The 13675-nt window shown below is 36.3% G+C and overlaps 2 protein-coding genes across 2 annotated transcripts; both read right to left on the minus strand.

Annotated features, from left to right (window-relative positions):
- Nucleotides 1–6750: 6750 nt before the first annotated feature.
- Nucleotides 6751–7394, minus strand: LOC131034714 (subtilisin-like protease SBT1.8). Its single transcript, XM_057966284.1, has 2 exons — nt 7220–7394; nt 6751–7130 (listed from the first exon to the last, which is right to left on the minus strand). Exons 1-2 carry the CDS (start codon nt 7392–7394, stop codon nt 6751–6753), a joined length of 555 nt encoding a protein of 184 aa, XP_057822267.1.
- Nucleotides 7395–13047: 5653 nt separating this feature from the next.
- On the minus strand, nt 13048–13644 carry LOC131034713 (subtilisin-like protease SBT1.8). Its single transcript, XM_057966283.1, has one exon. The coding sequence runs from the start codon at nt 13642–13644 to the stop codon at nt 13048–13050; it is 597 nt and encodes a 198-aa protein (XP_057822266.1).
- Nucleotides 13645–13675: the final 31 nt, after the last annotated feature.

A 13675-nucleotide genomic window follows, 5' to 3' on the forward strand; every position in this document is an offset into this window, starting at 1 on the left:
TTTTGGCTTTTTCTCATGAGTGTTGCCATCAATGCCAAAGGGGGAGATTGTTGGCAAATGCACACTCCAATGAGAAAATTGTAGGTGATTGAAGGTATTGTCATTGATGGCAACCTTACAATCACATGTCACAAGTAGGCAACGACACCAACAGATTCTACATCGACATACAGTTCACCGACACCGAAAAGATTGATTACCGACACCCTGGCCGACATGATTTTGTTTATTGAAAAATGTAATTAATTGTATTATCTTTTTGTAAGCCGACAAGGCATATTGTAATAAGGCTCATATATAAGTATGCGATCTTGTAGAACATTTGGAATAGGATATGCGAGATGGATATTATGTGCAAATATTAAGGTAGACTTTGAAGTTAGGTTTATGTTATTGCAAGAGCTTAAACCAGTACTAGATCTAGCATAGCAAATGCATTTTGTAGCAGTACATCATCTTGGATTTCTATAATCCATTTTTGTAAGTCAATGAGACTTCTTTTGTATTTGAGCAGTGAGCTCTAGGCACTTGGCCTTCCTGCATGTGGAGGCCCCCATTTTGTAAGTAATATTCACTTATTGGCCAGTGAGTGAATATTGTGGGTTACAAATCCCACCGAGGTTTTTCCCACACAGGGTTTCCTCGCCAAAAATATTGTGTCATGGTGTGCATTATATGTTGTGTTTATTGCTCTTGTTTACTGCATTAATTCTGGTTTACCGGTACACTATTTTGGAATGCTTTTCATTTAATAAGTTCAAAAAATCCATTAACCGACAAGATACTGATTCACCCCCCCTCTCAGTATCTTAGGGAATCCTAACATTTCCTTCATATCGAAATCCAGAAATCTTGTAGGCATCAAAGTTATACCAATTTTAAGAGAGAATTCTAGGAGCATTTTTACTTTGTTATTTTGGATAAAATTAACATAGGATAATTAGGCGCTTTCTCATAATAGCTTGTTTTTCATTTGCATAATCTTTTTTTATCTTCATTTTTATAATCTTGAATCTCCATAAGACATCAATAGTAGTGCAAAAAGGTGAGAGCTACACTCATGTGGAACTTGGGGAGGAGAGGAACAAGGGAGGAGCAACTATGAGCATATTGGAAGGCATCTTGGAGGGTTTTGTGTCTTTCTTTCGTTTTTGTTTGTTTTTCATAATCTGTTTTATATCTCTCTTGATATGCATGCTTAGGACTATAGTTTCATTCCTCTTTCATTTTTTATTGTCACTAACAACACTAATGTTTGAATCGTGTGTCTCTTGCATCCTATTCCGACATGCATCAATTGGTGAACCCGACATAAATTGAACATGCAACCTTCTGATCTCCAAAAATAACTTTTTTTTGTGATTTTCAAATTTCCATACACAGGTTGCGCTTTAGCGCTATTGACACACATTTTAGTGCCTTTGACATTAGAAGATCTAGCGCTTTGGTTCGAGTTCTGGTGCTTTTGTTATAGGATTAGCGCCTTTGTCAAAGTTATCATGCTATTGTTGGTTAAATAGCACTATTGTAAATCTTTTAGCACATTTGCGCTCTCTGTTTGACAAAATTTTCATTTTGTCGAACAATTTTAATTAGCTCGTCTATCTATATTTTAGCATGTCTATCTATATTTTAGCATGTCTATCTATATTTTAGCGCTTTTGGTGTTCTTTTAGCATGTCTGTTAGTCCTTCAATGCTTTTGTCTTAAAGTAGTGGTTCTATGTTTACACAGAATAGCGCTTTTGTAACAAAGAGTTGAAAAAAAGATTTGTGTAACCAAAAAAATTAAAAATTTTAGGCTTGTAGAAGCCCACCAAAACCCTTCATTTCAGTAATTGTTTTCTTTTTCTTGTGTAGGCTACTTACCACTTGTTTGCAGGATTCGAGGAGTTAGAAGTTAAGAATTTTGTTTCTTTTTCTTTCTAGCTTTGTTTTAAAGTTAGATTAAAAAGAATTCACTTTCCTTTTGGACTAAAATCAACTTCATCTTTCCTTTTGGACTAAAATAAACAAAATTTTCTATTTGGGCTTAAAAAGGATTTCATTTACAAAGTTAAAAATAACCACAAATCAAGCAAACAAACTTTTCTTTCTTTTGCAAGTTAGGAAACAAAATTTTCATTTTGGTGTTCAAAACAAACTAACAACTTTCATTTCTTGCAAGGATAAAAATTCACAATTAGCTTTTTAATTTGCAAGTTAAAAAGCACAAACAACTTGTCCATTTTGTTTACAAAATCACTTTTACTTTGAGAAACTCAATTTCCGTTGACTAGGATTTTCAATTTCTTAGTTAGACAACAAATTGCTTCGTGGGATTATAAAACACCATGGTTTTTGGAGAAAATCTGTAAATAGCATATAGATCACATTGCGATAAAAGGGTTAAAAAGATCAAGTGTTTTATGTGTTTGGCACACTTGTGCAAAAAAATCTATAGAGTGTTCCCATTTCTAACACACACTATCCTCTCCCTTGGCTCTCGTGGTCCTAGGTGTAAAAGAAAAGTGTTAGTAATGCTCAAATTTTTTTATTTTTAAGAGACACCTACCAAGAGACACATCACTCTTGGGAACGACCTCGCACGGTAAATCCTTCGAGCTGCCATAGAAATCAAGTGAGAGCGAAAGTTGTAGTCTTGGGTGTAGATGTTCCTACAGTGTAACTTTCTAAAAGGACATATGGGCCCCACCACAAGTTACAATGATTCTTTTGTGAAACTTTCACTCCTCCCCTTGAGGAGAGAAAATGTCTCCTCTTGATCTCTCCATCACCCTTTTTCACCACCATTACAAGAATTATTAAAATTTGATTATTATTATTTTAAATGATTATATTCTTAATATCACTATTATCACAAGATACACTCATAAGATTACATGAGAATTAAAGTTTACAAAAGATACTCATCACAAACAAGGTTTCATGTCTTAAGAAATGGACATATATGTATCATCAAAATATTAGTATAAAGAATGATCAAAAGAAAAATATAATTGGAGTCCTCCATATGGATCTTGCTTGGTTGACTGGATTGTCACAAGATTGTCACGATTTTGGTTCCCCTATTTCCCACTTTCTCATGTGAACCTTGCACGCTCCAAGTATTGTTAACTCATCATCATATGGAAATGTAGCCAAAGAAATATAATCATTCAACATCATATATGGCATCACTATACTAAACAACAAGTACTTGTCAAATAAAACAAGCATATATATTTCATAGTGGCACATCTTTTATAATGGGCGCACAGTGCACGCCCGTCATGTGCACGCGCATGCACACACACACACACACATCATGTCATGTCATGAAGTGTCAAAAATAAATCTGAATAAGATATCGTATCAAAATTATATAAATTCATGAAACATGTACATTAGGCTAACAAAATAACTATGTCCAGATCTCATGTATATAGCAAGGAGGAGATTGTATCATAATACATAAAGATGACATCATATAGGCTTGATGCAAAACAAGAAGAGGTCTCACACAAATGAACGTAGAAACCATCAAGTGAATTCTATGTCTTTCTATTTTCTTTCAACTTTTATTCTCACCTTAACATTTTCAATTTCTTGAATATATTGACAAACTTTAATCTTTTGAATTTCAGAATATTCATGCTTTCATAAGAAAAAACAACTATATATGATATAATTGATATTACTTTGATATCAATGTAAAACAAAAAAAATAGAAAACAAAAGATTTACATTATAAAAACTAAAAATAAAGAAAAATATTACTCTATTTATTCAGTTCCTTTATTACATCCAATGGATTGACTTTATAAAGCCATTATGCCAAACTAAATAAGTATATTATTAAATATAAAACTTGTTTGGTAACATAGAAGATGAAAGAAATTGGGAAATGGTGATCGTGGATGTTATAGAAGAGCAGAATTTGCAATGCATATGGCATAGCAGAGCAAGGTTGAAGATAACTGATGATGTGAACATGCATGCAACTCCTGCTTTAATTTTAAACTCCAGTTTCTTTCCATGCACAAGAAGAAAACTATTTTTAGTTTTCTTTTGGACAATTAGTTCAGTTTTATTTTTAGTGGAATAAAGCATGTGCACTCGCATGTATTGTTTTATTTTTCGGAGATTATTTATAGTTTTATTTAGTTTATTATTTTTGGAGACTCAATTATTTATTTATTTGAATAATGCATAATGAATGCATGGAATGTAATCAGGAATGAACTATTTGTTGGAAGATGCTGCAACCTCTATAAAAACTGCTGAATTGCAATTTTAGAGTGGCCTGCAATAATATAATTGGGTTTTCCAGATTTGAATAAAAGATTTGTGTTTGTGTCAAAATATTTCTTGTTTCTTTATCCTCTAGTTTAAATTCTACAAATGGTATCAGAGCAGGACAATTGGGCATACAATGTTGAAGAAAATTGTGGGTGTGCAATTGAAAAAGATTAAAATTTATGAAGGAGTGTTTTAGCCAGTCTCTACCGTCAGAGAAATTTATTTTGATATAAATTAGGAAATCCAGATTATGAAAGGTGTAGAAGATTACAGCCATAAAAAATAGAGAGAAAAAATAAGATCATTGGTGAAATTATTGATTTCCATTGTCGAAGAAGTAAAAGAAGTGTTCAGAACTCTTGTAGTAGCTGACAGGGGAAGAAGAATACAAGTCCGTTTGAAGAGGACTGTAGATTTGTGTCATCAATCAAGGAAGCCAACTACAAAAGGAATTGAATAAGGTGAATTTAAATTATTTGTGTCAATGGGAAAAATTGGTAGAAAGGTGAAGAAATAAAATGCAAGTTTGATTTGTGAGAAATATTGTTTGAAAGAAGAGTTGGTGAATTTGAAAAATTCTAATTCAGAATTGATAGAAACAATAAAGCAACTGAGAAAGGATATCTATGAATATTCTTGCGACAATGATATTCTTCAAAAAAAATTGGAGAAAGTTAAACGGGAAAATAGAGAATTAAAAGAAAAGTTAAAGTTGTTTGATGAATTTAAGAAGGCGAATGAAGATTTGGTAAAGAAGTTCAAATTGTTAGAAAAAGAAAATGAGCTTTTGAAATCAAAAAGATCAGTTTGTGATGTCTCATGTGGTACAGAAGATTTGATCTGTTCCCTTGATCAATCAGCTAATATGGATGATGTATCGAAAGCTGAAAATGGTGAAGTTGAAGGTAAGGATATGTGTGTATCTGAAAATTTTATAGCTGCACGCTGTGATGTGAAAAACAAAGGGTGTTTTAAAAATAATATTGCTATGAAGATCATGGAAAAAATGGGTTATAACGGAAAAGGTTTGGGAAAACATGGGCAAGGAATAAGAGAACCCATTAAGCCAACTATGGGGTTCAAGTATGAAGACTTGGGATATGATAAGAAAGAGAGATTTGATGTTGCTAGTGTTACAGGCTCAAGCAAATCAGCTAAAAGAATTTAGTGTTCACATTTCCATAGAGAGCGACATAAAAAAGATAACTGTTGGGATCTTCACCCTTGTTCATTTGTGGGTTGAAGAATCATTGTGAAAATTCATGTTGGAACAAAGGGATGAATGAGAAATCTAAGAAAGGCTGTATGCAGATTAATTATGGTTGGATCGATGGATCCTATTGGCAAAAATTAACAACTATGTTTAGAAGGTTGTACAAGCATAAAAGCTCACATGTGAATGGGAGAAGTGATCGAACACAGTTTGGATGTTCGAGTCAAGTAGCAGATGACTGCTTTTTATGATGGCACATTGAAGTGCCATGAGTCTTCTTTAGAGAAAGGAAGGGAAGAGATTGTGATCTCTCATGGAGTGAGTTGCAAAGATTCAGTTTGTCCAAGCTTTGAGATTATTTTGTGAGTCTCAGCATTAAGGGGGAGTATGAAGATAATTGATGTTGTGAACATGCATGCAACTCCTACTTTAATTTTAGAACTCCAGTTTCTTTCCATGCACAACAAGAAAACTAGTTTTAGTTTTCTTTTGGACAATTAGTTAAATTTTATTTTTAGTGGAATAAAGCATATGCACTCACATGTATTGTTTTATTTTTAGGAGACTATTTATAGTTTTATTTAGTTTATTATTTGTTGAGACTCAATTATTTATTTATTTGAATAATGCATAATGAATGTAATCAGGAGTGAACTGTTTGTTGGAAAAGGCTAAAACCTCTATAAAAACTGCTGAATTGCAATTTTAGAGTGGCCTGCAACAATGTAATTGGATTTTCCAGATTTGAATAAAAGATTTGTGTTTGTGTCAAAAGATTTCTTGTTTCTTTATCCTCTGTTTTAAATTCTCCAAAAGTCGAATCAATTTGAAGCTTGCCAGGTGAATGCAACTGGACTACAAACAACATGTGTTCCCCATCAATACAAGTCCAACGTATCTCTCCAAAATCATATAGGTCACCCTCAGATACAAATCTCACACTATAGCTGGCTTTATCGTAGAGTTTTTTGAACATCAATGTCTGGGGCTCCACGCTGATGTTTACGCTAGGAGGCTCTTCACACTCACTCTATACACCACATTACCCTCTGCACCCACATTCGTCACACGTCTTCTGCTCACCTCAATCGATTTGTTTCCCGTCTTAAAGGCAACAGAAAATGATGGGTTGTTGAGATCTTCGGCTTCCAAACTAGAGTTGGGACACGAAACTGGCTTCTTTGTGAGAAGGGCAATTTGTCATCTGGTGTAATTGAGCAAACAGAGAAAATCTATATAATCTTGTGGTGCCATGTCTTAGACAAGCCGAGGATCCATTGTAGATCTTGGGTCCACGTGTCCGGAGCCCATATCAAATGAGTCAGCTACCTCCATGCTAACTGAATCTCTGATCACCCGCTTTCTATTATCCACAATGTAGGAAGTGGTCATGAGAGCAGATTTGATGGCGGCAGGGCTCCACATGGGATGGATGGCTTTTATGAGCGCTGCGATGCCGCTGACATGAGGACAGGCCATGGAGGTCCCCGAATTTAAGTACTCGTCCACACCTCTAGCGTATGCTGCCAATATGTTGACACCAGGAGCAAGCATATCAGGCTTGAGAACAGAAGGATATGCTTCACTCGGCCCCCTTGATGAAAATGCAGCCACGATGGGAGCGGCTACTATGCTTCCTACAATATAGTCAATCCCGTGAGACGCATTGTGGCCGTGGCATTACTATTACTCGATGTGTTGTTGATGTAGGATTTTATTCCCTCGCCATCTTTGAAACTTACAGTGATAGCGGGAAATTGTAAAATGTAGGGAAACGGCTGTTGTGCTCCAAGGAGCTCTTCATTGGCCACGATCATTCCTGCACCGCCTGCTGTGGCTACTTCCTTGGCCTTCTTTGGTGCGCTAGAGGCATCTGGATTGATCAACTGATCACATAGCATTATCTTACCCTTTACCACATTTTGGTCCAGGCTACCATCAAGACAACGCTTTGAGCAACTACTGGCAGAGACAGACGAGAGGGAATGGCCCTTGCAATTTTCCATCTTCTCCTTTGAAGTCGGAGGTGCTTCCGTATATCTCCTGGTTTCCCAACACCAGAGAAGCAGGGAAGTCTCTGCCAATGTTGCAGGCACCTACGGTAGTTATCCAGGGCGCCATGTGACTCAGAGTAGATGAAGAAGGTTTGTCGTTGCCTGCAATTGTAGAAAAAAATACTCCCTTTTCTATCACTCCAAACGCTGCAATGGCTACGTGATTCATGTGGAACGACATGTTATATGAGTGAATTGAGATAGAGAGGATGTCAAAGCCATCAACAATGGCTTGTTCCATGGCAGCAACGATGTCGCTCTCATCGCAATCTCCTTTAGGAACCCAACAGGCTTTGTAGATGGCCAACCTGGCATGAGGAGCCATTCCTCTGGCCATTCCGTTGGCGAAACCGAAGGAATTGGGACCCGTTACCGTAGCTCCCGCGGCAGTTGCCGCCACATGTGTGCCGTGGCCATCGGCATCCCTGAGAGACATGTACTCCAACGTTTCATTAATTTTAGAGTCTCTTTGCTAGCCTTGGTAGAAGTATCGAGCTCCAATGATTTTTCTATTGTAGTGTGATGAATTGAAGGCCCGCCCGCTTTCACATGTGCCTTTCCATCTGGAGGGAATAGGTCCAAGGCCTGCATCGTTGAAGCTTTCGTGTTCAGGCAGTATGCCGTAGTCAATCACATCCACGACAATATCTTCGCCACGAGTGGAGTATTGAGACCGTAATCCAGGAGAAGAAGAGGAGGAAGATGAGAGACCCAGAAACTCTGGCGTGTGTTTAGTGGCTACTTTATTGAGGGAGGAGGGGATCATGACCAAGCACCCCTCCATACGCTCCATGTGTATCACAACTCATTTGCATTTGCAAAGGGATTCAATCCGGAGACGTGGCTGAGCAATGAAGCGTACCAGTGTTGGTGCAAATTGAAATGCTGGGGTTTCATGGACTTGATCATATGAACAATATAGGGCTTTCTCACATCTTCTTTTGTGACCTTGCCCGACCACATTCCAGACATGACAAAGAGAAGGAGAATGAAGAAGGCGTTGTTGCACATTATTGGCTGCTAACAAGGGAAAAGATGAGAAGATGCGTCATTGATGTGTGAATGAAAGATAGTTGGGCCGATTTATAAGCAGAACACAGACGCGTTGCAAGGCAATTGACCAGTTCAAACTGAAACTCGTATGCTTAGGTGTCTGGTCTATGTGGGCCCCTTCTAAATCAACCTTTCTTCGTGTCTTTTAACTCGAGTGTTTCCTATTTCCTTTTCTGTACGTAGAAATGGAATCTATGAAGAGTTGGACCAACAACAATATGAGTTCTACTTTTGAAAAGAGTCGAGAAGATCCATGATATGAATCATGTGATGTGAAGCACCAAATCAAGAATCCAACAACAATCAGTAGTAGAGGACAAAATCCTAGCTAAAAGGAGATGTACTTCTCCCAAAGAAGAAGACTTAGTCATGGCAATATTGTGCTTCCTCATAGCTTCTTCCAATGCTACTAGCCTCACAAAATAATGTGCATCATTATGCCTAGATTCTAGTCAAGTGTGATCATTCTTCACCTTAGGTTTGGAGGGAGGCTAACAATCTATAGGAATATCTATCTTAGGCTTCCCTTGGAAGATTGAGCCATCAAAGTGTGGCTCTTAGGAAGAGAATCCATCTAAATCAACTTAGCCTACCGCCTACTTAGGCCATCACAAAATGCCTTAAATTAAGGCAATTTATGATCTTCTCCCACAACATCCATAGTAGAATAAAAATTAAAGATAAATACCTCAAAAGAACCTCTTATCTTAGACAAGATTAAGAAGATACACTCCTTGTCATCTTTGGCATGACCACATCCTTTCAATCGTGACAACATCAACTTGAACTAGGCAAGGAAATCTTGAATAGTGGGAAATGAATTTGAAGAAAAAAAACTGAGATTTGCTTCAAGCTCTACAAGATCCTAAACTAATGGACCTTACCATAAAAGTTATAAGCTTATCCCACACCTCTTTAGGTGTCTTACAATCTGCAACATGAAACAAAAAGTTATCAAAATATGGAGACCTATGAGTCATTTTGCCTCATCCATTTTATTTCAGTGAACATGCTACTCAAATACCTTACTAAACATGGGTTGGTCTTCATCCTACATTTGCCAAAGACCCAAAGATTGTAACAACTATGATATCTTGAGCTTCCATGTGTGATAATTGTATGGAGTGATAAATTTGCAATTCCAAAAACCAATTTTGCAAAATTGTAACAGATAGAAACAACAAAAACAATGTGCAATTTCAAGCTACTTAAACTATCAAAAAATGACATAATATTCGAAAACTATCTCAATCACAACAAAGTTCATCCAGGAAACCTTTTGATGATATCTTGTTTGTCAAAATTTGCCTTTGTTGTGCAAGTTTGAAAATAATGACATGTAAAAGGAACTTCGGAGATCAAATCACGCTCCTAGTTTCACCATGTGACCACCAAACCAACGAGTGTGAAAAAATTGGGAACTCTTAGGCCAAGTTAATCTTGATAAAAGATATTTATGACGGGTTCTTGCACCACGTAAGCTCCAAATCACCAAGTCAACAATGTCACCATGCCCTAAGTTCCTGTGCCACGTATGCCCTAAGGTTCGAACTCAGGACACAACAAAAAACCACACCGGTTCACCAGAGGTCGAGCCTCTCAAGATCTACACAACCACGACATCTACAATATTTATTTTGAGACTTTAAAAACTAAAGTCTGAATCATAAAACAAACCAATTAGAAGAGAGAGCCGTGAGAAGATAGGAAGATTGCGCTGTAAAGAAGAACCATGAACTTGGAAAACGGAAACGCCACGCAAGGGAAGACTTTGCACGGGCTACAACCCAAAATGAAAAAAACAATCTCTCCCAATGTATGCGCAGGATTAAAGACAACGATCTGAGCACACTAGATACAACAATGAACTGAACCATGGACTTGGAAAACAGAAACGCCACGCAAGGGAAGACTTTGCACGGGCTACAACCCAAAATGAAAAAACAATCTCTCCCAATGTATGCGCAGGATTAAAGACGCAAATCTTAGCCCAGTGAACACGCGAGCTGCTGAGTACTTTGACGCCAAATGTAACGGCGCGGGTGATGGCATAGCTGTGGAGGACCAAACTCCACCCAATATATTGTAATCAACAAAAAGAGGACCAGTGCACAGAAAGAGGTTGCAGTGTCAACTACTCCGATACCATGTCGACACCCCAATACATTCAATCAGTTTTACATAAGTATCTTGAGCATTGGAGGACCTTTGATTTTTAATTCATCAAAAAAGCCTCTTGGAGGATAATTTATAGATGAAAAGTTGAAGTTGTTATGCTTGGTAAGCATAACATCAGATGAGACAAGATACCCAGATGTATCAAAGAAAATATAGGGTTGTTGTGGTAGCTAGCTAACTACTATTTGACACAAAATAAGAAACATCATAAAATGTAGCAATGAAAGAAGGTATCTTGATAAAGGAGGAGGATAAAACTTTGATGATAAAAACATCTTAAAAATATTCAGATAAAAAAATTCAAACATTAACAATTAAGATGATTAAAAGTGAAACCTTAAGGGGAAAGTATCCATAGATAGGCAAGAGTAGGGTCAAATAGTGATTCACAAACCTTAAAATGAAGTGTATAGAAATGAATTGGTAATAAGAGAAATTAAATTGTGGAAATGTATAACTGCTAGTTTGGGTGAATAAATGAGTGGGATGTGAAGAAAATTGTGCATTTATAGGGTAGGGATAAGGTCAAATGGATGGAACTATGTACAAGGAGAAGTTAATGAAAGTAGATTGAGATTAGAGAATGGACCAAACCTAGAACAAGTGTGTTACAAGTCACTATATAATTTGATTAAAGCATTCCCTATATATATATATATCTGAAACTAAATAGAAATTTCCTTGGGTATGGAAAATTCATGACTAAATTTAAATGATATCTAAAAATAATTGAACTTGTTAAACTTAATTGGAAGAATAGAGACGTTACAATATAATTGTGGAATTATAATTTTCTTAGAAAGTAAACAATGAATTAAAAATTTTAAAAAAAACTTGACATTTTATTGAATTTGAATAACATTGATTGAGGAGGACATGGAAGAAATTGGGCGATGTCGATTGTGGATGTTGTAGGGTAAAATTTGCATGTTAGGGCTATGATGGATTAATTTGAAGATTGTTGCATAAGGGTAATAAAACATATAATTTTAAAATACATAATAAAATAAAGAAAATTTGATTATTATTATTATTTAAAATGTTTATATCCTTAATATCACAAGATACACTCGTAAGAATACAAGAGAATTAAGTTAACAAAAGACATTCAACACAAACACGGTTTCACATCTTAAAATAAATGCACATATATGTATCATCATAATATTAGTATAAAAAAGACAAAGACAAAAATATAATTGGAGTCGTCCATATGGATCTTGGTTGGTTGATTGGCTTCTCACGAGACTGTCCCTATGTTGTTTCTCCTATTTCCAACTCGCTCATGTGAACCTTGCACACTCAAAGTATAGTCAACTCATTATTGTATGAAAATATAGCCGAAGTAATATAATGATTCAACATCATATATCACATTGCTATGCTGAACAATAGATTCATGTGAAATAAAACATACATACACATATCATATTGGCACATGTTTTATAATGGGCATAGAGTGCACACACACATAAATATATATGTATATATCTCATGTCAAAAATAAACAAGAATAAGATAAAATATCAAAATTATATAAATCCATGAAAAATGTACATTGGGCTCACAAAATAACCACGTCCAGAGCTAATGTATATAGTAAGGATGAAATTGTGCCATAATACATAAAGACGTGTCACATAGGTTTGATGTGAAACAAGAAGGCGTTTCACACCAATAAACCTACATAACATCAATTAAATTCTATGTATTTCCATTTTCCCTTAAGTTTTATTCTCACTTTAACATTCTCAATCCCTCGCAAATATTGACATATATTAATCTTTCGAATTTCAGAATATTCATGTTTTGATAGGAAATAAAAAAATTACATGGAACATAATTGATATTACTTTGACACCAACATAGAGCAAAAGAAAATAAAAAACAAAAGATTTACATTATAAAAAAAAATTAAAGATAAATATTATCATATTTATTCAGTTCCTTTAGTACATCAAATGGATTGAGTTTATAAAATCATTACTTTTTTTTTTTTTTATTGTTATAAAACTAACTAGATTATTAAATATAAACCTTATTTTGTAACATGGCGCACATGAAACAAATCGGGCAATGTTGATCGTGGAGCAGAATTTGCAATGGATATGGCATAGAAGGGGTAGGTTGGATTAATTATTGCATTCGGAAAAACAATCGATAGTATCTAGCTTTAGAACATCGATTGAGGAGTACATGGAAGAAATTGGGCGACGGCGAGCGTGGAGTAGAATTGACAGAGCATATAGGCTAGCAGGGCTAGGTTGGATTAATTTGAAGATTGCCAGGTGAACGCAACCGGACTACGAACAACTTGTGTTCCCCCATCAATACATGTCCAACGTATCTCTCCAAAATCATATAGCTCACTCTCAGATGCAGATGGGCTTCTTCGATTGCTTTCAAATTTCACATTGTAGCTGGCTTTATCGTAGAGTTTTTTTAACACTAACGTCTGGGGCTCCACGCTGATGTTTACGCCAGGAGGGCTCTTCACACTCACTCTATACAACACGTTACCCTCTGCACCCACATTCGTCACACTTCTTCTGCTCACCTTGATGGAATTGTTGCCCGACTTAAACACAACAAAAAACGATGGGTAGTTGAGATCTACGGCTTCGAAACTGGATTTGGGACAGGAAACTGGCTCCTTTGTGAGAAGAGAAATTTGTCGTCTGGTGTAATTGAGGGAGCAGAGAAAATCTATATAATCTAGCGGTGCCATGTCGTAGACAAGCCCAGGATCTAGAGCAGCCCTTGGGTCCACATGGCCTGCACCCATATCAAATGAGTCGGCTGCCTCCATTGTAACTGAATCTTTGATAGCCTTCCCCTGATTATCCACGGTGTAGGAAGACGTCATGAGCGCTGATTTGATGGCGGCAGGGCTCCAC

Source organism: Cryptomeria japonica, chromosome 5, assembly GCF_030272615.1.
Source record: "Cryptomeria japonica chromosome 5, Sugi_1.0, whole genome shotgun sequence".
NCBI lineage: Eukaryota > Viridiplantae > Streptophyta > Pinopsida > Cupressales > Cupressaceae > Cryptomeria > Cryptomeria japonica.